This window comes from Pleurodeles waltl, chromosome 5 (genome assembly GCF_031143425.1).
Source record: "Pleurodeles waltl isolate 20211129_DDA chromosome 5, aPleWal1.hap1.20221129, whole genome shotgun sequence".
NCBI classification, from domain to species: Eukaryota; Metazoa; Chordata; class Amphibia; order Caudata; family Salamandridae; genus Pleurodeles; species Pleurodeles waltl.
In genome coordinates, this window is record NC_090444.1 from 298,082,275 (window position 1) to 298,108,357 (window position 26,083).

Consider the following 26,083-nt stretch of genomic DNA (forward strand, 5'->3'; position numbering starts at 1 on the left):
GACGTCCCCACTCCTCCCTGTATGTTGATATAACACATCAGTCGTATTGCCCATCAAGATCTGGACTGGCTGAGAGGAAAGGTTTGAGAGCGCGACATCACCTGCAAGTCCAACAGATCTCTGTGCAACATCTGTTCTTCTAAGCTTTATTGCCAGCTCTTCCAGATGAGCACCCACCCTAGACTGGAGGCATCCATAATCTTTTCACTGGAGTAAGGGTAAAACTGCTTTCCTTGAGAAAGGCTGATGTTCATACACCACCATTGTAGATCTGCTGAAGTGTCCCTGGAAATATTGAAGGCTTGTAAATCTCCATTGTGTTGGAATCAGTGCCTTATTGTGTCAGAGTGCATGGGTGACCAACAGAATGCAGGCAGACCGAGAAGGGGCAAGACTGTCAGTACTGGGATGATAACTCCTTTAAATATCTGAATCATAGCATTAATGTCCTGAATCCTCTGAGGAGGAGGATAGGCTCTTGTCAATGTGCTGTATAGTGCTGCCCCCTATGAACAGACTGTGCTGAGAGGGCACAGAGTGAGAACTGGGTTTATTGATCAAAAATCCCAGGTCGAACATCTTGGTTGCTGCCTGCTAATGGCGAAACACAATCTTTAGTGAACTGACATTTAGGAGCCAGTAGTCTAGGTAAAGGAATACCAGATTGTCTGAGATAAGCTGCAACCACTGCCAAGACTCCCGGTGTGGATGTAAGACCAAGCCGAAGGACAGTGACCCAACCGTAAAGTGAAGATACTTCCTGAGAGACAGCAGGATAACATTTTCGAAATTGGCATTTTGCAGACTGTCAGACACCATCCAGTGCAAGCAGAATCTGAGCTAGGGACAGCTTTTTTCACTTTTCTGTTTGAGGTGCTGGTCTATTCTGGGGATCAAGAGTAACCTCTTTGACCCTATTCCCTCACTGAAACTAACTTTGTTGTGCCTTTTTCATAGCAAGGATTGAAGCTCCTGTTGAAGGATGTGCAGGAAGCTGGCTCTTTATACAATATGATCAATATGAGATACTGTGCATAGAGTCCAGAGGTTCTCTTCTCAGTGGTGAGGTGCTTGACCTAGCAATCCAAGGTGTGTTTTTTTTTTTTTTTAATATAGAGGGTAGTGTGGTCAAACATCCTTGGGCTCATCAGAGGTGAGTATTAAACATTTACCGTAAGCACAGTCAGCAAACGAGATATGACTCAAGAAGGAGATCCACACCAATTTACAAAAATAAATATCTTCATATTTGTTTAAACACAAAAATCCATAAAATCAGTTAAGTATGTGTTGTAAGAAAAATCTTTATAGGTTTGAAAAGTCGACAGTGCACTTTTTGGAAGCTGCAATGTTAGAGTAGAGAGAAAACCAAGTACTGCATTTAGGTATAGTAAAGGAGCATACAAGACCAATCTCCTGGACTTAAGGTAAGTATTGGTCAGGACCATACCAACAGGTTACACTGGGCAGCACTGGGGTGGCTGGGTGCAGATGTGTAGTACTGTCAGGTGTCCAATGTTCGGCATCTCTCTTTGAGTGAAGCCAGAGAAATGCAGACCACAGGTCATCCTGTTGGGTGGGGTGTGTAAACACCTCACCCAGAGCAGGCTTTGTCTCTGAATGCCTGAGAGCTAAGGCCGTCACCGTAAGAGGCCAGAATCTTGTCTGGTGGGGGCAGGCTGGCTAAATCTAGTCAGTCGCCACACAGGTAGTTTGTAGGTTTTCAGGGGGCACCTCTAAGGTGCCCTCCAAGTTCATGTATCAATAAATCCATCACTGGCATCAGTGCCCGCACTGTGCCACTTTGTAACACTTTGTGCTACATTATGCCTGCGCTAGGCATAATGTATGCACAGGGAGGCATTACCCCATTAGGGGGGCCAAAACATGGCGCAAGTAAATCTTAGAGATTTCCTTGCACCTTTTTTTCGGCACTTTCAACGCCTGCTCAGAGCAGGTGTTAAAAGGAGGCTTCCATTGGTTACAGTAGGCCTCTTGGTGCTTTGCAGGATCAGCGTCAGAAATTTGGATGCGGATCCTGCAAAGTGCCGGACTAGTGTAAAAAATTCTGACGCTAGTCACCTTTCGCCATGGTGTGCCATATTTGTAATCCGCCGTACACGTGGTGGGGGGGGAGAGGGGGGGGGAGAGAGAGAGAGATAGCATGCAGGAATGCCCCCCAGGTCTTTAATTGACTTTCATTGTTGGTTCTCAAAAGATAAGTTAATTATAACTATAACTTATGGCAGTGGACCCTTTTTTTTTATGGCATACAGATTTTTTCCTACTTACATTCTTCCACCTTTTTACAATTATTTGGTTTTGTTCTTTGCACCACAAGTTGAGCTTGCACTTCATACAATAATAGTATGAATAATTTAAGGATTTCCTTTGAGGCTGTTGAAAAGCCACAAAAAGTTAAGGCTTCCCATAAAAGCTTTTATGACAGGTATTCTAAACAGAAAAGTATTCTGTCTGTTTTGACGGTAAGCTGATATTGCTGTTAAATGAATTTTAATGGATGAATATCCTAGATTTGCTTCTTGTAAGTGAAGCAAATAGCAAACAATATATTGTACTGATGCTTTAAGTGGATCAATGTTTTCAGGTTGACAGTAATCTACAAACTGTTTCCATTTAGCTGCATAGCACTGTCTGGTTGCAGGTTTGCATGCTTCTTTTAGAATGTCCATACATTCTGATGGAAGCTGTAGATAGCCAAATTCTATGACCTCAGGAGCCAAATCGCCAGGTACATTCTGAGAGAATGTACTGATTGAGAGGTCTGAGATCGAGGATTGATGTGTGTGTGTGTGTGTGTGTGTGTGTGTGTGTGTGTGTGTGTGTGTGTGTGTGTGTGTGTGTGTGTGTGTGTGTGCGCCCTCCTTTTTGGTATGAGGAAGTATAGAGACTACACACCTTTCCTTTGTTGATTGATGGGAACTATCTCTATTGCACCTTTCAGTAGAAGAGATTCTACCTCTTGTTTTAACAAAACAATGTGTTTGTGAGAAAGCCTGTACGAACGAGGGGAAATGTTTGGAGTGGAGATGAGTTCTAGGCAATAACCATTGTGGCTAATTGACAGTACCCAATGATCTGATGTAATTTGTTGCCAAAGATGCTGGAAATATTGCAGTCTTCCTCCCACAGGAGATGTGTGGGGATGCAGGGGAAGTCACTGATGAGGTGGCAGCACCTCTTGTGGCATTGTATTTGCCCCCAGTTCCTAAATTGTGTCCTCTATAGGAGCCCCGGAAAGATCCCCCTGGGATAATATTGTTATCCCTGTTTGTGTTGGGACATAGGGGCCTCTAATATTTGGGGTGTAGAAACTCCTCTGAATTGAGGTTTACGAAAAGTGCCCTGAAAAGGTGTTGTGTGAAGGGCTCCCATGGCCTTTGCTGTATCAGTCCTTTTTAAATTCTCAATGGTGGCATCCACCTCCAAGTTGCTGTTTATTAAATGGCATATTAAGGACCGCTTTTTGTATTTCAGGTTTAAAACCCTGAGGCCCGCAGTCAACCATGACACTTGTGTTAATTTCCCCTAGCTGCGGTGTCAGCTGTCTCTCTAGTGCAGAGCTAATCGGATTGGATTGTTGGCAAGAGCTTATCCTTCTGCCACTACCTGCTATGTTTTCTTTTTTTTGTTTTGTTTTTTTGGGTGTTCCGTAGGGAGGTATTGAAGGAACTCCTGCATTTCGTCCCAGTGTGCCCTATCATACCTAGCTAAAGGTGCTTGTGAGTTGGCAATTCTCCACTGATTTGCAGCTTAAGTTGCCACTCTTTTGCCTGCTGCTTCAAATTTGCGGTTTATTGGGGAGGATCATCCCCTGTGGACTGACTGTTTGCCCTTTTCCTAGCTGCACTGACTATGATAGAATCAGGTGGCAATTGTTGTGATATAAAAACTGGATCAGATGGTGCAGTCTTTATATTTTTTTTATCTACCCTAGGTGTTAAGACTGCTGGCTCTTTAAAAAAAAAATGTCATGAGCATGTTTTAACATACTTGGTAACATTGGTATTGCTTATGTGTAGAGGAAAGAGTGTCGAATAAAATCTTTCTCCATGGGCTCAGAGTGCATCGATATGTGGCTGCTCTCGAGATGACCTGATTATAGGCCATGGTGTCTTCAGGTGGAGATGGCTTTTTGGGATACAGATCAGGGTCATTAGATGGAATCGGACCAGAATCATACACATCACATGGGTCCATGTTATCAGTATTGTCACACATATAATCACCATGATAGGAGATTGTTTTGGTTGAGGCGGTGGAGAAGAGGGATAAAAAGGTGAATGTAGTGGAGAAGGCTGATGCAGTCTTTGGCTTCTTTGTGCTTAAATATTTTCCTTGGTGAAAGGCCAGTTTCCAAACTTTGTTGGAATGTTAGTTTCCTCTGTTATAGGAGGAGGAGAGGCAATAATCTTCCCTGTATCCTTTTGGATCTGTATTTTACTTTTGTTTATGGTCCATGACCTCAAGTATTGGTCTAATGATGTTTAATCTGTTTCCTGTTCTGGAGATGGAACCAATTAGCTTCCCACCAATAAATGCTGCTAAAGCTTGGCAATAGAATGCTTTAAACGGGTTGAAAATGTGGTTTGAGCAGTAGATGAAACTTTTTTTTCGGCTCTGACGTTGTATGTAGCCATCTTGGTTCCGAAGTGGAAGCCTCCAGCTTTTGACTGTCGAAACAGGTGTGGTAGTCTATTCAGTAGAGTGAGTTTTGGCCTTTTGGCACTGAACCTGAGGGTTGGTCGATGATGTGTAGTTTTTTAATCGAACTATGGCCGGCAAGCAGTGGTGGGCCCAAGGCCTTTTGAATTTTTAATCTGTTTTTGATGGGAAGGGGCTGCTGTACTCACTTACTGCGCAGCAGGAATAATTTGGCTGTTCTCATCTGAGTTGCGGTCTGAGACCGTGGTCTCCATCCAAGACTGTCTGTGCCTTACTGAAGATGTTGGGCATTTGTCCGCTGATTTCGATGCTATCTCCAGCCGTCTTGCTCTTTGATCTTGTAAGGTCTTTTTGGATCTGAAGAATTGGCCCACCTCACAGGTCTTTGTGTGTAACCTCTGCCTCTCTCCAAACCACAGAGTGCTGGTGTAGGGGAACTTCGCATGGTACCGAGGGCAGGATCGAAATGGAGTCTGAGCCATGAGCCTGTGATGTAGTGCACACGAAGAGCGTTTAATCGATCCAGACGCTAAAAACTGGATCAAGTGTAGTCAGAAACGTGTTCGAAAATGATACTGACGTTGAAGGAAAAGATAGAGAAGTTCAGATAGTACCAAACCGAGATCTGCGAGAGGGAACACGTCTGAACCTGACGGCAGAAAGAAAACAATCTAACAAAGGCCTTGACGCCCATGCGCACTATCACAGAGGATCTTGTGACTCGAAAAAGCTTCTTAGAAGAAAAACAACTTGGAACTCTCAGAGTCAAACACGAGATGGTGGAATATGCACATGTGTATCTGCAGCTACACATGCCATCGAATATAAGTCCACTGTGACTGTAAGGCGGCACTCTTACGAAGACAAAAATTACTTGTTAAACTTTTTTACAGAGCCTATCTTTGTTCCTAGTTTGTGGACTATATTTCAAGATCACCGACTGGAACCATCCAAAATGACATCCATAGTCTGCTTCCATGGTAAAAGTACTGCAGAATTGAAACTTGTGGACCAGAGTTCTCAGTATTGCAGCTGTAGAAAATGAACAGTAAATGCAGTGTGTGCACCTATCTGGATTCACATACCCCAGATGGGGTTTGCAGACACCACTTAAAATATTTTTCCTGATTAAATGCCCTGTGTCCTGTAATGGTCCCTGCAAGATGAACATTTTCTTATGTGGACAGCCAGTCAGATCTTTCTAGTCCACGAACCCAACCCTTAAGAGTTTGAGAGGCCAGTACTGTATATTTGAGGGTGGCTTTGGGGGAGGAAAAAAGCATCCATGTCCAAAGAGAAATCTTTAATTGTTTGTTTTTGTTTTAATTTGGGTCAGCAAACAGACTTGAAAATCGGGTTTGAGGGCAATTTGATTCCGGTTCACATCTCTTAAATGTTTAACCTTTTCAGTGCCACAGAAGACGTTTTAACATCAGTTTCTCAAACTACTGAACAGATTTACTCCCAAAAAGTAAAGGCCTTTCCCTGAGTAAAGTTATATATATTTTTTTTTCCAGTAACATAAGGCAAAGATTCCAATGTGAGTTCAAATGAGAATAGCCACTGTTTTGAACCTAATGTCTCAATCTCCTTCCCTGCTTTTTCTCCCACGCTCTTCTTTGATATCTGCGGGAAACTTGCCATGCTCAAATCAGATTAACAGTTTCTTTTTTTTTTTTAAAAGGAGTGTGCAGATTTGTTGAATAGTGCCCAGTATTAAGAAAACAAAAAAGGGCTTTTCAAACTCTGTCCTGACCAGGAGTATACACTCGCTATTGCCTTTGTGTATATATCTATCTCGTAGGTTACAGTTGACCTTGAAAAATTGGTTTCAATTGTAATAATTAAATTTACATCTCTACATGCTAACAATCTATCTCCTGCGAGCCCTCGGTTTGTTGATAAAGCAGCTCCCCTGAGACTGAAGAGGCCAAATTCCCATTTTCACCCTTTGTCTTTCAGCACTGACCCTGCTAAGTGGTCCCAACAGCGCCATACCTCTGTAAATATGTACCACTGTGCATATTCGTGCTTAAAAAAAAAAAGAATGGCTTGCTAACTTAGCAGTCCTAGACTCTAGGATTTTAATGGATATCCTCGAAATTGGTTCTGTGCTGTAAGCAGGACAGGTTATATAAACGTACCAGACTCTTGTGATCACCTACTGTTTTGCATTGATAATCGGTTCACAAACCTGAGTGAGTTGCAGTCATTAAGTAGCTAGCCTCCAGAAGTCCTGTTTTACAAGTCCATTTTTTATTTAATTCCCAGTGTTTTAAAATATTGTGATAAACATGGCATACAGCAAGCATCTCTGTAAATATACCTAATTTTATATTGTCAAATTTGGAGTGAGCCGAGACAAAAGCCATCTGTATAACCTTTGGACTTTCACATCTATGTCTCTCCCCTCTTCTTTCCAAAGGCGTGCATGGTAGAAAACGAATGTGAAGATCCAAGCCAGGAAACAATCACTTTTCTATACAAGTTCATTGGCGGCGCCTGTCCTAAAAGCTACGGTTTTAATGCTGCAAGACTGGCCAACATTCCCGAGGACATAATTCAGAAAGGGCACAAGAAAGCAAGAGAATTTGAGAAGATCACAGTTTCCCTGCGAATGTTTAGGTAATTATTCCTTATACACTAGTATACCCCCTAACTGTTTAATTTCAGGTGCCATTGCTCATTAAATACAAACCAGTTGGAAAACATTAACAATATTTTTTTCCCTTTTTTCTTGACGTGTCTTACTGATATGCCTGCGAAAGACACCACTACAGTTGACTTTGTTCTTCAGTAAGCGTTGCAGCTTGCTTTCCACATATGAATTTCAGGTGATGACGGTCCTTTATGCGTTTTCTGACGACATGATCTGGAATAAAGTGTAGCCGTATTCTAATGTGTTACACTGGCAACCTGCAGCTGCTTAAAGTTGCGGCATCTCGGACGGACTGGTTACAGTGTTCTAGAACCAAAGGGATTTTATTGTAGTCTGATATGACCGAGTAGATGTCAGAACGTTGCTTTGGAATAGAAATGTGCATTTCACGAACGAAGCAGCCTCACTGACAATCTAATATGCCTATCTTCATTGGATGGATGTAATCAACTCTTACTATAACCACTTCGAGGAAGGTTAGCTGTGGAATCACTAAGGGAAGAGCAAGTGCAGGGTTAAATTGAGTGAGCACAAAAGTGAAAATTCATTTATTTATGTGGGTGGCTGATTCAATATACAAATCTATTACTACTTCGACCTATTTTGTCTGTCTTGTGCTAGCTAGCATTCATTTGTTTTTTAACGTTTAAGTGAACTAGAATTGCCATACTTTGTGGTCACCTCATTGCCATCCAGTTTGTTTTGTTTAGGCAAACTGGTGTCTCCTTGCGAAAGCCACTGTCTACTTTGGCTTAAGACATTATTTTTTTTTTAATTTAAAGTAATGACTTTCTGCAAGATTGGTGGTTTTAATAGAATTAACCCACTCAACACCTACTGTTTACTTCTTGGGGGTGGTTTGTCAACCAATTCCTCAATACTACTGTCCTAATGCACATGTTTGCTATTATAGGAGGCGCGAGGCAGTGAGTCTATTGGCATGCTAGGCTTATTTTGTTTTTAATCGAAAGAAACCTTTAAGTTAATTGGTAAAACAGGTACTTAAAAACAAAAAAAGTGTGAAGGTTATTTCAATTCGTTTATAAGTACTTTTACAGGATGGGTAATTGGCTTTCCAACTCTAAATGCACAGCCATAGAAGGCTTTTTTTTTTTTTTTTCTTCTTCTGCAACTGTTAAATCTGATAGACTTCTAGTTACAGATTCCTTACCTTAGAATTTTACCCCCGGCGTCAGATTGGATCAGGAGATTTTTTTTCTTTGAGCAATACTCTTGCGTGTCTGTCGACTCCGCAGGCATTGTACTCACAGTGATGACATTGTGAGTAGTACATAGATGCTGCCTCAGCGCAGTGACATCAGATCTTTTCTTTACGTGCCATGCGATGATCTGGGGAGATCTTTTTGACCGAGTGACCGGTTTGTCGGTTTTTTTAGTGCGTCAAGATTTCCCCAAAGACCAGTTTCAAGCTGTGTGAGGACTAACACCGCATGATGTCTGTGACTGATCTGTATCAGGTCTGTCTGTGGTGCTTCGAATGCGACCATGACCCAAAGTCATGCTCAGAGTGCCGGGCCATGCACCTGAAGGCCTTGAGGGAGCGGTCCCTCAGGCTCATGGCGGCCTGGTGCTTTACTCCACATAGGACCCGGTCTCGCTCAAGAAGAAGGTCTTGAGACTATTCGCAGAGCCACCACCATTCTTCTTCCTCCAAGTCTTCAGGCACAGGTAAGTCGAAGCAGTCCCGTCACCCTTTGACTTCACCCCATTGCTCGGCTGATGCGACCGACGCAGGTGGAGCATCGATGCTCGAGGCCTCCATCTTTGGCGCTACTTCTGGGTCTGCTCCGCACTTCACTGTATTTCCGGGAACCGGCGTGACCACTGCCCAATTAAGGGAGTTTTATGAGGACATGTGCCTCATTTTTAGGGACCAAGGGGGGTTGGAAGAAGGGCCTTTGGGGTTCTGTGCTGGTGGCTTTGACTCTGGCCACTGAGGTCCCCTCCAGATCCACTTGCAGATCTGCACCGACACCGGTTTGACTGTAGATGCTCCCGACGGCGCCCACCATCAACGTCAACCCGATCCTCATCCCAGACGACTTGGAATGGCGTTGGCTGATGCTGCCTCTCTTCAATGAGGCCTGCTCACCCCAGGTTGGAATTTGACCCTTTTCCTCATGGATATGAATTCAGGGAAGGATTGGAGGGGGGTCCCTGGACCTTATGAATACCAGGATGACCCATCCGTGGACTGGGCACAGGAATTGGGTGAGGCCAGTGGACTGGACACTTCTCCAGACGCTGGCATGCTGTCTCCTCCTACCGTGGCTACGGCGGAGGGAGCAGCTTAAGCTATGGTGGTCAGTAGGGTAACTGAGGTCCTTGGCCTTGAGGTACCTACTGTACAGGTCGGATCCAATCTCCTGACTGAGGTGCCTCAGCCAGGGGCTTCCACATCGGAGCCCCTTTTGCCATTCAATGAAGCCCTCACCGATGTCCTTTTGGGTACTTAGTCTTGTTCACAGGAGCCTGTGTTGGTTTTGGACTATCGCACGCCACCATCGGCCTGCCCCGAATGACCCTAAATTCCTGTCCCAACACTCCACGCCTGAGTTTTGTCATCCAGGCTTAAACTTCCTCAGGCACATTCCCTTCCTGAGCTACTTCCTCAAGAAGGGGAAATTCATAATGCTCACACCCGGGCTCAGGTCCTGGCTGCCTTAGACCCAGAATACTGGATGGTAGCGTTGGGCTTGCAGGATGCTTATTTCAACCTTTCCATCCTGCTGCACACAGACGTTACCTGCGATTCGTGGTGGGTCACGAGCACTATCAGTTTACCATGCTCCCTTTCGGCCTTACCAGCTCCCCTCTGGTGTTCACGAAAGTGATGGCGGCGGTTGCAGCTAATCTGTGCAGGGTGGGGGGGTTATTTCCCCCCCTACCTCGACGACAGGCTGTTGACGGACTCTTTCCCCGAAAGTAGTCTCCCACCTTCAGACTACGGTGAGCCTCCTGCACATACTGGGGTTCACTATCAATGTGCCAAAGTCACACCTGATTCCCTCTCAGACGCTCCCTTTCGTCAGAGCTGTTCTGGACACAGTGCAATTTCAGGCTTATCCTCCCAAAAAGCTAGTCCAAGATATTCAGTCTAGGATTCTGATCTTTCAGCCTCTGTCTTAGGTTTTGGTGAGACTGACTCTAAAGGCTGCATGGCCTCCTGCATCCTGCTAGTGACACATGCCAGATGGCATAATTGGCCTTTGCAGTGGGACTTGAAGTTCCAGTGGGTGCAGCATCAGGGGAATCTCTCCGACATAGTTCAGATCTTGGAGGGGACTGTGAAAGACCTGCAGTGGTGGCTTTTGGATCTGCATTGGGTCCATAGAAGATCCCTCTCCATTCCCCTGCCAGATCTATCCATAATGACAGATGTCACTTCTGGGTTGGGACTGAGTCTCTGGCGGAGTCTGGGCTCCATATCAATCTTCTGGGCGATCAGGCTTGCTTTGAAAGCATTTCTTCCCTCTCTCAAATGGAAAGTTGTGCAGGTGTTCACAGACAATACTACCACCTTGTGGAACTCTAACAAACTGTGTGGGGTAGGGTCATGGACCCTTTGTGAGGAGGCACTACGCTTCTGGACATGGCTGGAACATCAGGGCATTACCCTGGTGGTACATCATCTGATGGTTTTTTTTCAATGCCAGAGCGGACAAACACTGCTGTCAATGCACAGCTGATCATGAATGTGATCTCCATCTGGAGGTGGCACAAGGTCTCTTTCAGCAGTGGGGAGAGCCTTGGCTAGATCTGTTCGCCTCTGCAGAGAACACACAATGTTAGCTGTTTCCAAGGTGGCACTTGCTCGAAGACTATTTTCGTCTAGAGTGGAACTCTGGCCTCCTTTCCGCCTATACCACTTCTGCACAGAGTTCTCAAGAAGATAAGGAATGACCAGGCCCAAGTCATCTTGGTGGCTCTGGACTGGGCAGGGAGAGTATGGTATCTAGAGCTATTGAGCATGGCCACTGATCTTCCACTCAGACTGCCTCTTCGGGAGGATCTTCTGTTGCAGAAACAGGGGACTGTTCTCCACATGAACCTGTCCAATCTCCACCTTCATGCATGGAGCTTGAGCAGCGGCAGTTGACTACTTTTGATCTTCCGCCTGAAGTCTGAAATGTTATCATGGCAGCCAGGCATCCCTCCACTAAAACATTATACTCCTGTTGTTGGCATAAATTTGTGGCATGGTGTACCAACAAATCTGTTGATTTACCCCTGCTACTCTTTGAGGTTCTTTTGGTCGTTCATTCTTTGGCCCAGCAGGTCTCTGCTTTGGGCACCCTTAAAGGGTATTTATTTGCCATTTCAGCCTTTCTTAGGCTACCTGATCAGCCCTCACTCTTTAAATCTCCTATTGTGGGTAGAATACTTAAAGGTCTCACCCATTTATTGTGCCTCAGTGGGACCTTAATCTTGTCCCTAATTAATGTGTACTCCCTTTGAGCTGATGCACAATTGCCTTTTACGGCTCCTCACTTTCAAGACTGTCCTTTCTTGTTGCCATCCCTTCTGCTCGCAGAGTGAGTGAGCTTTCATTCTTGTCTGTGCACCCTGACAAAGTGGTGTTGCGCACTGAGGCTTCCTTCCCAAGGTTGTTATGCCTTTTCATGTAGGCCAGTCCATCATCTTGCCTACTTTTTAAGCACCCCCACATCCTTCTCATGAAGAGGAGAGACTCTGTCTGGACCCAAAAAGTGTGTTGGTGTTCTATCTTAATCGTACTAAAGATTTCTGGGTGGACGATCAACTTTGTCGGGTATGTGGGTGTTAAGAAAGGGAAGGTGGTGCAAAAACGTACCATCTCTCGATGGGTACTTCTTTGCATCAAGATGTGCTATGCTTTGGTCAAGAAGCAACCCCCTGAGGGCTTGCGTGCTGCTTCCACTGAGTTAGCCCGCTGAGTTCCTGTTTTGGCTATCTGCCAGCCAGCTACATGGGCATCCCTGCACACATTTACAAAACATTACTGCCTGGACAGTCCAGTCAGTCGGGATGGCTACTTTGGTCATTCGGTCCTGCAGGACTTTCTAGTATGATCTTGGTTTGCAGGCCCCCTCCGAGGATGACATTGCTTGGGTATCTATTCTAAGGTAAGGAATCTGCAACTAGAAGTTTCTATCAGATGTACAAGTTACTTACCTTTGGTAATAAAATATCTGGTAGACACATTCTAGTTGCAGATTCCTTACTGACTGACCCACCCACCCTCCCTGCTTATGAACTGATTTCTAGGGACCACCTACTGACGTGCAAGGGTATTGCTTGAAGGAAAATAAATCTCCGCATCCAGTTTGGTGCCTGGGGAAACATTCTAAGGTAAGGAATCTGCAACTAGAATATGGCTCTACCAGATATTTTGTTACTGAAGGTAAATAACTTTGACATTAGTGCTGAGTACAATATGGTGAATATTGCAGTGCCAACTTAACTAGTGACAATGTTGATGCCCATTGGTATGGAATAAAGTTGTTGTTTTGTCTTTACAGGGCAATGTGCTTGGTGGCAGAGGGTTCAGTGTCTGTGGAAAAGTTGAAGAAGATGATCAATGAGTTGTAATGGCCAAAAAATCTAGGTGGTCTTCGTTCCATAGAAGGCTGGGTTCCACACAATGTTATATGATCTAATAAAGTTTATTTTTTAAAAATGACCATTGTTCCATTTTTGTCCTAGTAAATTAAACCCTTTAATTCATACCTACCCCCCCTCTACATAATGGTTATTGAATACTTCACAATATATTAAGTCTAGATGTTATGATACATGCATACACTTTCAGGCTGTTTAATTACCCACTGTCACCAATACACAAATGAAAAAATAAGCTAAGAAACTGTATAAGGCTGTATACATACTTTGTCTCAGCTTCATTATAGCAGGAAATAATTATTTGTAACTTCCAGCAGTTTACATGAACTTTACAATGTCCAAGACTGTTCAAAAAAAAATATGAACAGTAATACTTGAGTGTTTTGAGGAGACCTTCTACAGTGTACTTAAAATAGTAAAACACCACCTGCACAAGAATACCACTAGTGGTTCCTGCAGCTTAAAATACTGTGTCTTACACAAGTGCATTCCTCCCAGGAAGTCTCAATAAAACATTCTTATTTTTCTAGGGCAATCTAACTATAGGGTTGCGGAGTTAAGGACACCATTTCAGGAGGATACCAGAAATATTGCTGGATATAATTAAGATTAGTGTTTCTCTTTCACAGAAAGAACATATATACTGGGACATGAGTACAGCGGAGGGTGCTAAACAGAACAGGGAGACACATTCAAGTACAATACGAATTTTGCTTGAAAAGAACATACATGAGCATTAAAATCAAATTTTGCAATCTGAATACATGTTTAAAAAAATGCAGAAGTGCTAGCTCACATTTTTTACCATGTTACAAAAGCAATTTGTACTCATGTTCCATGAAGGCAGCAGAAAAGAATGCTGCTTATCTACAGAAGAGCACTACTGCAAAACGAACGGCATTTCAATGCGTCCAACTTTTTGAAATCAGCATATGTACAAAAACTGCAGCGTTTTCTTCACTTCCAGAAGTCTACACAGTCTGAAATGCCCAACTCTTCTTTTTTTTTTTTTTTTGTCCTGAGTCATATTGCCCTTCACTTTCGGTAAGGCCAAGCTCCAGCAACTTTGTGTGTTAATATGTACATCCATGTTTCCAAACAGTTTTCTGCAGAAATGGGCACAGTTCACTTTCGTCCAAAAAATAGTTCAGTTCTGACAAAACAGGATATATCCCTTGAACAGAGATCAGTTGTGCTGCAACGTATTAGATTCTATAGGTGGAGCAGAGTCATATAGTGTATCTGTATCGTGGGTTGGTTCTCCTGCCAATGTACAAGGATTTGATAAAGTTCCAGCACCACAGTCACAGAAGAACCTATAATGGAAAAAGATGTCAGTTTCTTATTCTCCCCCAACTCTCCCAGCAGAACGTTTGGAACAGATGGTCTTATTTAACATACCTATCATGTCGAATAAACTCTACATCATGTCCTTGATGACACTTCTTAATGCAATTTACACAGATGGCGTTACGGTCCGTGGTGTTACAAGTGTGACACCTGTAAGATAAAACAGTACTCAACTATAAATGAACGTTCAGATTATCAATGACTTTAAACACATCTCTCTAAATAGACATTTTGCTTCCCTTTCAAACCAATCATAACCACCTCCTTTGTATTTCATTTTCAAGCTATTTATTGCAGGATTTAACTTTCACTTTTTTTTTTAATTTGATAGTGCTTTGCAGTTTCTACACTACGAGTTTAAAGTGTTCAGGCTACATAGAAAGTAGCCTTCTTCACCTTTCCCTCCATTCTAAAAAATCTGGGGTTACTCAATCTCTGCAGCACAAGACAGTAGATAGTTTTGATACTTCTGGAGAGCAGGTAATGTTATCTGCTATCTATAATCATAGCAGCTACTTGGATTGCTTGTGTGTTCGATCAGCTGTTCCAAGTGTGGAACCGTCTGCAGGTATCCTTGGACCTTGTGCATGCTGCAGAGGAGAATTCAATCCTGTACTCCACCATAAGCTCATAGATCAATACACATCTTTGAAACTCGACTTATGTCCCTCCTTCCACGTTGTTGACCATCATCCAGGTGACACTATATATGTTGTTAGGAAGCAAAGAGTTGATCAACAGAAAGAACAAGCTCTACTGGAATATCATTCATGGAAAAGTTTTCAATTACTGACCTACTGCTCTCCAACAGAAGCATAATTCAGAGTGGAAATCTAATTCCAGCAGATTAGTCTGATCATCACATGCTTTAACATACCTTTTGGTACCAAAACCTACATTATGCACCAAAGACACTCAATCTTTAAACTCCAAAAGATCTTCGATTGGGAACGAAAGGAAGTTATGAGCTTCACAATATATCCTGTACTTATTGAGATGGAAAACCACTATAACTTGGTCTTGACTGAAGCAGCAGATCAACTGGAAAAAGGCGGAATAAGAAATTATCCGAACAGAGCAACATATTTTGGTGGGAAACCTCATCTGCACCAAACCACTACAATCTTAAATCCATACACATAACATGCCGCCTTTCTCAAATCAGAGAGCCATGCGAAAATGTCAGAAGACAGGCACCCAACATTAGAGACTCCAGTGAGAAAACCAAGAGAGGACACAAGCACATCAGACAAAGATCATAACAGAAATAAGACAGTGTCCAGGGACTCCGTCCCAACCGAGTTGGTTAGAGGCATTAATCCATCTCCTATTCCATACCTAACAAGAATGGACAACTGCTAAACAGATATTAGTGCATTCCTCGAAATATGGTCATCACTGTTCCTAGGCTAGGATGCAAACCCAGAAAAAGTGAACCATCTTTAACCTGCATCCAATAGACCTTTCTTATCCAAACATCTGGAGTTCTACTCCACAGCAATTAAAGACAGTATCTCCTTGATACGCTGCATTCAGTATTCACACTCCGTTAGCATGGAGACTATGCTTCAGCGAGATGTGCTTCACACCCTGCTAATCCTTCTCAGGTTGTCAAATATGTTTAATCACACCACACCTTAAAACCGTGATTGGGAATCTGCAGCATAATCTTTGGATGGTTCAACCTGTACCTCAATAACTGCTCTAAACAAATTAACACATTCCTGTTAAGACCTTCCCCATTCCTTGAACAAGACTGCAACGATCTACATACTATCCAGTGCTCTTTAATGTATAGAAGTAATAACTCTTCTGAAACAACCCTTTCCACCTCTACGCAGACAATAGCTGCTTTACCTGCAAGTCAATTCACATTTCATCGACCTAGCTAATTATAAACACTTACAAGCCTGTATGACACCTTGCTTCAACTGAACCTGCTGAAGACTGAATGGCTACTCATTTCTCCCATGAAATGCTTCACTCCAGTTCAGCCATGTTTACAGATGGCAAACGTACCACACTGAAAAGCGATAAATACACTGGCTTCACAGTTGGGAGAAGTTGGGAAAAAAAACCTTCATCATGCATGCCCATATAGATACTGCTTTAGCTAAAGCAGCTCACTAACAAATTAAATTCTTAAGGGGAATAAAATCACTCATCCTAGCTACCAACATAAAATTAGTTGTACAAGCTTTAGTTACTGGATTAAGACATCTCATTTCCAGCAGCTATTGCAAAGCCTCACCTGGCTGCCTTAAAAAAGAGTCTTCAATTACACTGTTAAAATGATCATCAGGTGCAAGAAGATCAGGCCACATTTTCCCAGTACTGTTCATGCTATGCTGGCTTCCCACTGATTTTAGAAGCCTATTCGTTTGGCATGAACTGTACACAAATGTTCTCCCAATCGCGCTAGGAAACCAACCTGAGCCCTGTGAAGTGCAGAATCTTACCAACTGAAAAGACCAGTCTTCAAACCCCCCCCCCCCCCCCCCCCCCCCGCTCATTAAAAAAAACTTTTCTGTCACCACCCCCCAGCACTCCCTCCTCGTGACCCCCCCACCCCCCCCTCCAATTGGGTGGGGGATGTATCCATATTATCACTCCATCAAGAGAACTTAAAATGCTGCTTTTACAATGCCACTTCCAAAGAGGACTGTTTAGTCTCACATCATTAACGATGGCAGTTTTAGAGATTAAGTGGACTCCTTTTAATAATTTTTGTAGGATCTGATCGCTGACTTACTAATATAGCAAACTCATGGTAATCCTATTTTAGGTTATTTAATGGAACAAACCATAATTATTATTTACTTTTACCTTCAGAATGTGTTTAAGGATTGATGTAATTTCTACCTTGTCACTGTCTAACAAGTTACCTTCAGTAACGCATTATCTGGCTGACAGGATCTAGATTCCTTGCTTTAGAATCTTACCCCAGATGTGAGCCTGGATCCAGAAACCTTAGTCTACTATGTCTGCACCTCGGTAAAGGGCATTAAGCTACTCCATGTCGTCGTTCACCAGCTGTGATGTCAGCGGAGTCCATAGAGCCCCCTTGCCGACATCAGTTTCTTCTGTGATTATTTTCCATGCTCTACACGTGGAGCTACACATAGAAACTGCTTATCGAAACTGTGTGCTTCAAATAATAGACACCTGTGTCCAATAATCACAGAATTCTTTGTTCTTGATTGCCATAACAACATCTTTTGAGACAAGAGAGGCCTCAGTTCTCAGAGCGAGGATGGAAGGGTCCATAAGGAATCTGCAGCTAGATCCGGTCTCTACCAGATAATATGTTACCAAAGGTAACTAACTACTTCTTCTTGTTATTATTATTATTGAGACATCTAGCCGTAGATACCTTACTTTAGAATCAGATACCAAAACTTACTAACTTGGAGGAGGGACTGCAAAACAGACTTTTGAAAAAGTCTAAGTATCCCAAAACTGGTCTTGAACAAGAGAAAAAGACCGGACAATCATAATAATTAAGGTGATTAATAATATACTCTGACATCAAAACCTGTGGAAGGAACGACAGATAAAAAAAAAAACAATAAGACATGAAAAACATGGGCATAAGCTCATCCATGTTAGTAATTCAAATGTGTCACAAGTGACCCAACAATATTTTAAGTTTCTAACTAGACGAAAACTGATCTAGTACAAGAGGAATAGACTATATTCATAAGAATACCTATGAGGAAATACATCATTGCTAGTAAAAACTGAGTAAAGGACCACAGTCATGAACGTTTATAAAGCGTTAACAGCATGGAGATAGCATCACCCATGATCAATACCATTAAAAATCTGTTCCTAGAACACAACTGGGCTGGAGCAAATCAAAAAGACCATCATTCATAATAATGATGGTGAGCCCTAACATATTTTATGACTTAAGACCCATAGGAGGAACCACATATAAGGAGTCATGAACATTCAAAAACATAGAATAAGGAAAAACCATGTTAACATGACCAATCAGTGTTCGAGGCGAACAAAAAGAATGAATATTAAACCACTCGCTCTAAGGGGAAGCGAACCCATATACAAACCTCATTTATACTTTGGAAAGGACCACAGCAATAAAATCACGAAGGTAGAGAAACCGAGTTAAAAAAAAAAAAAAAAAAAAACCTCTACCTGACTGGAGTTATTGCCAAACGAAGTAATGAATGTAAATCTGTGTGTTATATGTAGATCGAAACTGCATGTTCTACCTTGTTGGAACACAGAGCAGCATAACATGTCACTGAGCAATACCTCTTACCATGTAAAGGTATAGGCCACCAGACCTACACTATAAGATAGAATGTTTATCTCTTGCAGAAAAACATGCAATTGCCCTCTTTAACAAGGAGTTAATAATAGTAACCATTTAGCATATAAATGTACTTTTCCCCAAGAAACTTAGCTAGAGATGATAAAACATCAAGATATTCTCAATATAAATACCTGCTGACATAATATACAAATACCTATATAATAAATGAAAAATATACATATATCCACCTTATATATACATATATTTTTTTTCTCTCAAAAGGGGGCCCTTGGTAAAGTGGTGGAAACCAAGGTGAATGTGGCTTTTATAATGAGTAAGTCATCTACAGATAAACTATAAAAGTTGCTAATGACACAAACGTAAAAATTATCTGTCTGATTTTGTATATTCTGTCTTATGACAACACTTATTCCATTGTGAACCCAACCTACAACAAGTAGTCAGGTCAGTATGAAAAGAGTTCTACCTAGAAGAGGCATTAACTCCTAAATGCACAACCGATGTAAGTATCTTCATAGAGAAGCCAAATACCCCTGAAGAGGGTAAAACTTCCTAAAAGAAGGAAATGTTTGAATGCAAACACAAAAGCGCAGAGTAACTCATAAGAGTCACTAATATTATTATATACAAGAGAGTGAACAGAAGCCACAGAGAGACACTGTTCAATGAAGACCTATAAGCCAGGAAAAAGGAGAATAATGTTAAAGGATCAGCCCATACAAATGTCTACACCAAAGTGTAGAAAGATCCAAAAAACCATGATGGCTATCTGATATAAAACGTTTAAGAACAAAACAAACAAAGTATTAAAGTTGCCAAGATGATAAGCTCTGATTTCCAATCTGTCAAATCTTCCAAAAGTAGAAAACTGATACTACCATAATCATCAGTAGTAGAATGCACATAACAAATAGTGTAGAACAACAGCTGCGTTGTTTGAGAAAATCTTAGGAAATAGCCACCATTAGTGCTGTATAATCCTTAGGAAGAACCCAAAGGCTGCATTACCAATTAGAAGAACTTCTTCACAACAACCCCGTTTTTTAAATAATATACCAACACTCCTATGGAGTTAACACGTTTCCTATAAGGGATACTATTCCTTATGAATACAAGATCTCACCTTCTGCAGAGGGAGCACCTCTAACCCCATCCCCCCAAAAAATGTGAATTAGCCGACAGGCTAATGAATCGTGTGTGTGTGTGTGTGTGTGTGTGTGTGTGTGTAGCGACTGATAGGTGATATGTGTAGTGGAGAGCGTGTTAAAAAGGAAGTCATCCTCTAACGGCTCATGTGCATGGTAACATTGTGATAGGATGCCGTCCTAGCTATGACCAGAGTGTAGCCCGTACTATCCTCTGGTGGTGATGGCTTAGAGGGATAGCAGTCTGGGTTATCTGGAATGGGATCTGGATCATAAAGATCCCATGGATCCACATTGTCATGCTGTGAATCAAATGAATGTACAGGAGATTGCACAGGTGTGGGACTAGTAGGGGGAGAAATAAGCAAATGAGGAGACTGAGGAGGAGAAAATTGAGGAAGTGGAGGTTTCTCTTTAGTTTTTAGCACTCTAGCTGGTGGCTGAGCAGTGTCCATTTCTTCTTGAAAGGCTAATTTCGTCCTAGGCTTTAGTGGAGGTGCTGTTATAATTCTGCCAGTGTCTTTGTGGATTGGAATCCTGGCTTGCCTTTCATCTATTGCCTCCATTTGTGAATGTTCCTCTGTCATTTTATGGCTTTCTTTGAGTGCTTGCAAAAGTCCATGTGCCTCTGTATAAATTGGCCTTTCTGGCTCCGAAGCTGGTTTTTTCGTTATCGAAAGGCTGGGAGTGGATGATGGCCTCGGCTCCAAAAACGTTTTTCGAGGTTTCGACTCGAAGGATCGATGCTTGGTGGTCTCTGAGACAGAGCTTCGGCTCGAGTCCAAAGGCTTAGGTGGCATGGCCTTTTTCAGTGCTGAAGTGGTTGGTTGGTCACTGAAGGTCTTTTTACGGGTCGAGCCATGGCCTTCTGGCAGTGGCGTTCCCAAGGCCTTATGTTTGGGCTTGGCTGGGGCAGGGGCAGGCGTACTCGGGTGCTGTCCTGCCGTGACCAGTCTGTCCTCCTTGGACTCCTGCTCACAGTCGGATCCTCGAACGGAGACAGCTGTGTGCATGATCTCCTCCTCGACATCGAGATGTTCGGTGCTCTTGGATGCCATCTAGAGTCTCTGTGCTCTTCTGTCTCGGAGCGTTTTCTTCAAACGGAAGGATCTGCAGACCTCGCAATTTTCTTCCCGATGGTCTGGGGAAAGACGAGACAAGATGTTGGACTGTGTCGAGAAATTGTCCGTGGCACCGAGGACAAAAGCGGAATGGGGTCCTGTCCATGCGGCTTCCATGCGGTCGGCCCGACCAGACCCAAGCTCGGTGCGTGCGCCCCGAAGGGCGAGAAAAGATGTTTGACCCGAGGGTACCGAAGTGTCGATGGAAGATGGTACGCGATCAAAACAATACTGATGAGAATTAGAGAGTTTGAAAACGTTTCCGACTCGAACTATCGGAGCGAAAAGAAACACGTCCGAACCCGATAGCAGAAAGAAAACAATCTAACATGGAGTCGATGTCCATGCGCAATGGAGCCGAAGAGGAGGAGTCACTCGATCCTGTGACTCAAACACTTCTTCGAAGTAAAACAACTTGCAACACTCCGAGCCCAACACTGGCAGACTATGCATAGCATGTGTATCTGCAGCTACACATGCCATCGAACATATATATATAGGCTCATCAGTCATACAAAAGAGTACTCTACTTAGAGCAAGGTACATAAGATGAAGGTATCAAATCTTGAGAACATGCTCTTCTTCAGTTAAACATCACTACCTTTTATACTGGGTTAAAAAAGAGACAGACAGCTAAGAAGCTGTCATTGACAAGTCTTAAGTGAAGAACTACCACTTTAACACCACATAAAAAAATAATAGCCCAATACGTTATACCTAACAGTTTAAAGAAAAAAAAAAAACACCTGCCAAAAGCAGGAACACCCACAGGGTACCACTATTAGGTGAAACGGACATAGAACAGAAAAAGTCTCAACACTGTCAAAGCATGGCTCATCTGCTGGAACATAAGGTATTAACTAGACTAAAATATAGAGAGGAACCAATCTAGTTCACCCTTCCACCCCTACTGTCACGAAAATGCGTTAAAGTGGAGTCAGCCTTTGCACCAAATAAACAGGCACTATCAAATGGCATGTCAATTAATGTGGCTTGAACTGCCTCCGAAACTCCAGAGGTGTGAAACCACAGAGTGACGCAGTGCCACAGAAGAGGCCATGTCCCGACCCACAATCAGTAGTATCCATACTGCTGCAAATGATTAGTTTAGCAACCTGCTGGCCAAATTGAATCATAGGGGCAAGAAACTCCCTGATGATATCTGGAAGTGTACGCAAGATGCTTTCCGATGAGCCCCATAATGAATGTAAAAACTGTCTCAGAATGCAAGACTTATTTACAGAACTTGTGGATGGAAAAAATATGCCTTCCACAAACATCCAGACTTCTGGAATTTGTATCAGATGGGGCAATTGGTAGGGCCTCAATATTATGGAAGGCTAAAGCAGCCTGTACCACCAAACTACGGTGAGTAGGATGTCTAATTAAACTAACCAGATCACTTGGGACTGGTCGGTGCCTATTAGAGAGAGAGCCCAATCTACAGGGGTCCCTGTACCAGTCCAAGACTACAACAAAACATCATGTAGGGCTTCAATGTATGAATGCACAGGCTCAATTCCTGTTTGTCCTTGATGGAAAACATCAATGAGAGGATCAGAGGACAATTTAATTGAAGGAAGTGTCAAATCCAAAATCACATCAACCCTTCTCAGCATGTCACCTAGAGAGGAACTCACCTCTGTAGCAAGGCCAGGGGGTGAAAGTAGGCCTGAGGCTGGGGAAAAATCTAAACCACTAGCCATAGCTAGGTTAGCTATCCTCTATAAGAGGCTGCTCCACCTGTGAGATGTGTGGTATATCGACAGCCTCTTCACCATGTCCCTCAGAAGTAGAAAAATTAGGAGATTCTCCAGAATGTGAAGGGTGGTCAGGGATAACTGACATGACTGGCGCTGTACTCGCTTCAAGCGGTACAGAGAAGGTGAATCCTCTACACCGATGCAGACTTCAGACATGGGCGCTGCTAGCAAAGTCACCGGAGTCAGCTGATCAGGTACCGGCGCCAAAGGTGTGAACCCCAAAGGGCTGTGCACCAGCGCCATAACAACTTTGTTAACTGGAGCCGAGGACGAGCCCTCTGGCGTGGACACAGTCAATGCCTCTTGCAGCTCCTTTGGGCCCAGAGGTGCTCCAGGGGAAGGCGATTTCCCAAAAATAGCATGAAGAGAATAGTAGAATTTATGCATCTGGGTGACAGCCACCCCAGGAAAGGGAGGGAAACGTGGGACAGTCTCATGCCTCGACTCAGCCAAGGAATGGTGAGAGGCTGAACGCGGGAAAGTCTAACTTTTGTGACTTTTATTGTTTACATCAGGACTTACCTCGTGACGTCGATGGAGAATGATGTCTGAGAACTCCTCCTTGACTGGGCCAGTGACCAGACTTCAGTACGAGGAGACCATGACAGACGTAAAGACTAGGATGGCTCCAACATCGGTGCTGCTAGAAGCTTCATACAGTGCTCCCACAGAGCCTTCGGCCGGAGACGTCAACAGGAGTCGCACTCTTTGGCATCATGGTGCTCTCCCAGGCACTGCAACAGAGTGGGGGTCCACTTGACCAACAGGGCTTAAAGCCTTAAGACATGGACAGTAAAAGCGCACTGTAATGTTGACAAAAACATCTAAGGATGAAAACGGCCTAACCAACCGTTACCGGATCCACGTTGCAAGCGCAGGAAAGAAGGAACTGCTGTCAGCAAGGGTAGACTATGTCGACACAGTCGCGCAACACACTACTGACGCACAGAGGTACTAGGGGAAGAAAGCTTCCGGATCCAGACTCATCTGGGGAAGATTGTAAAGTAAGGAATCTGCAGCTAGATGTCCATCAGATACGTTATTTACTATTACACTCAGCTTCTCTATTGGGTCTCTGTTATACTATGCACAAAAACAAAAACTTGAGGTGGGGGCATGGTTTTGAGGGGGGGGGAAGGGGGAGTTAAATTTTGTTGCCCTATAGAGCTACCTCACCTCATTTTATACATATGGTAGAGTGTGATTTTGTTGTGGCACAGTGTTGATTAGATTGCAGTAGTCGAGACAAGCCATGATCATAGTAGTTTCTAAGAAACTAAGAGTATGTCAGGTAATCAGTAGTTGGAAACTGCATTTATTCAAAATAGGGAGTTGGACAAAAAGTAAAGGTTGAGCTCCTCACAACAGGTTCTTTCATTTTTCCCTCACAGCATTTGGCTAAAAGACTGGTATCCCCTTATGCTTAGTAACACCATGCTCTCCAGCACTGTATCTTTCATATACCCATTCCTGTCTTCAAGCTAGGAATCTTCTGTAACTTTATATACAGTAAACCAATTTTAAAAAGGCTATAGGCCTCAGCAATGTTTGTTCAGTAGTAAATCCACCTCACTTTGAAACAACCCAAACTTCAACCAATGAGGTGGAAGTGCTAAGCTCTCCTACTCCCCACAGAGGCCACCAACACTCAGATTGCTGCACATCATGTGTAAGAGATTCTGCTCTGACCTCTGTGTAACCTTGTCCTGATATGTCCCTGTATACCCGGACAATGATCTAGCCCTATGGTCAGCATTCAGAAAACCAGGTTATTTTTAGGACAATTTTTAGAAAACTCAATTTGTTGGACAGGGGCGACCTTTCTAGTTTCATCATGACAGAGCACATTTATTTTCAAACCATGGTCAAACACAGGCAGAAAAATATTTTTTACATTTGTTTTACATGCGCAATGCCGCTATATGTTGGAACTGCATGTACTTGGGAAACAGAAATATCCCACTGGTAGGTGGATGCTCACTTGTCTAGAGAAGATTCTGTGAGAAGTGCTCCACCAAGATCTTCCACCAAGACAGCACCAAAAAAGGAAACTTAGGAGTTTCTCAAGCTGCACTTGAACACTAAAGCACCTGTAGCCACCTCCTTACAGAAAGAAACTGTAGATTCACTCCAGGAAGACGTGTGCCATCATGCCACAGTTGTCGACAACCCTATTGTCACCTATGAGTCAACACTTGTTAACAACCATAAGGAGATAATCCAAGACCTTTATCCCATCATGGAAGGGGCTGCTGGTCAGTCTTTAATAGCAATACCAAACATCTATAGCAACACCAACACACTTCGTCAACAGACCCAGCAGTGAAACCCACGCAGCCTCGATGTAGACACGGTCAGCCACAGATGTTCTACCACCAGCTGACTTTTCACTCTTGAAGGTAACTGCAAGTCTACCTAGCCAGATTCTAGATTGTGACAAAAGCAACCAAGATGCCTCTGAGACAGCCTACAGTCCAGCACAACTAGATGAACATTACCTGCTGGAGTTTGAGGAAGGGCCATGGGATGAGGAGGTGGCCTACCAGGAGTATGACTATCAGCCGCACTTCAAGATTTGTTCTTCGTCACATAGATATGGCTAAACACAGCTTCAGCACCTGACATCCTTCCCAAAGACTGGCAGGCAAGATCGTCATCACAATCCCAGAGGTAAAGTTGCCATCATATTCAAAGATACCACCTATACAGACACCCCCACCAACTAAATGGAACACCACCTGTTCAAGATGTGCATCACAGCCAACTTCTGCCTGGGCAGAATCCTTAAATACAAACGACCAGGAACCTTCACCAATTTCACCTGCAACATCACAGACTTAGTTGCATCCATCATCAACACTTCATCCTCTTTGGAAACCTTTACTTTCACCTAGAAGACGACATGGACCTAAACTCTATGACCCTTCTAGAAAACCTTGGCTTCACCCAGCAAATTACTAAACTCATCCACACTGCCAGACACCAACTGGACCAGATTTTCTCCTCAGTCAACAACTTCACGCTCGAAAAGCCAGCAACGACCACACCCTCATCTCCAGCACACCCATCCAGCACCACCACCTACAACAGCTGGAAGAGCATTGCAGAACAGGAGTGGGCTTCCGCCCTCTAGGTGCACCGGCCCAAACAAACCAGAAACTTGCCGAAAACCTCAAATGGAACACCACATGTGCTGACATCCTGGCTCCTCTCAAGCGCAACCCAACAGCCAGAGTCCATGGGACCAGTTGGAAAGCAGAAGAACTCGGGCTGAAATGCCATTGAATGGAAATAGAGAAGAGGTCAGGACACCACACAAAGACCTTTTTCAAATTAGCCCTAAAATGCTACCACCAGCAGACATGGAACACCAACTGCACATCTGTTGCAGATCGCATTAACGCCACCTGCACCAACAGCAGCTACGAAATCTTCAC

The 26,083-nt window shown here is 43.4% G+C and overlaps 2 protein-coding genes across 3 annotated transcripts in view; one reads left to right on the top strand and one right to left on the bottom strand.

Annotated features, from left to right (window-relative positions):
* MSH6 (mutS homolog 6) overlaps positions 1 to 13,028 on the top strand; it is a 162,680-nt gene extending 149,652 nt beyond the window's left edge. Inside the window, exons 9-10 of the mRNA XM_069234038.1 lie at positions 7,112 to 7,311; positions 12,868 to 13,028. Coding sequence (XP_069090139.1) covers positions 7,112 to 7,311; positions 12,868 to 12,937 — 270 coding nt within the window. The 3' untranslated portion in view covers positions 12,938 to 13,028. The remainder of the gene's footprint in view (positions 1 to 7,111; positions 7,312 to 12,867) is intronic.
* FBXO11 (F-box protein 11) overlaps positions 12,993 to 26,083 on the bottom strand; it is a 608,024-nt gene continuing 594,933 nt past the window's right edge. For both annotated transcript variants that reach the window (XM_069234039.1, XM_069234040.1), the window contains exons 22-23: positions 14,369 to 14,467; positions 12,993 to 14,283 (exon numbers count right to left, since the gene is read on the bottom strand). In XM_069234039.1, coding sequence (XP_069090140.1) covers positions 14,154 to 14,283; positions 14,369 to 14,467 — 229 coding nt within the window. In that variant the 3' untranslated portion in view covers positions 12,993 to 14,153. The remainder of the gene's footprint in view (positions 14,284 to 14,368; positions 14,468 to 26,083) is intronic.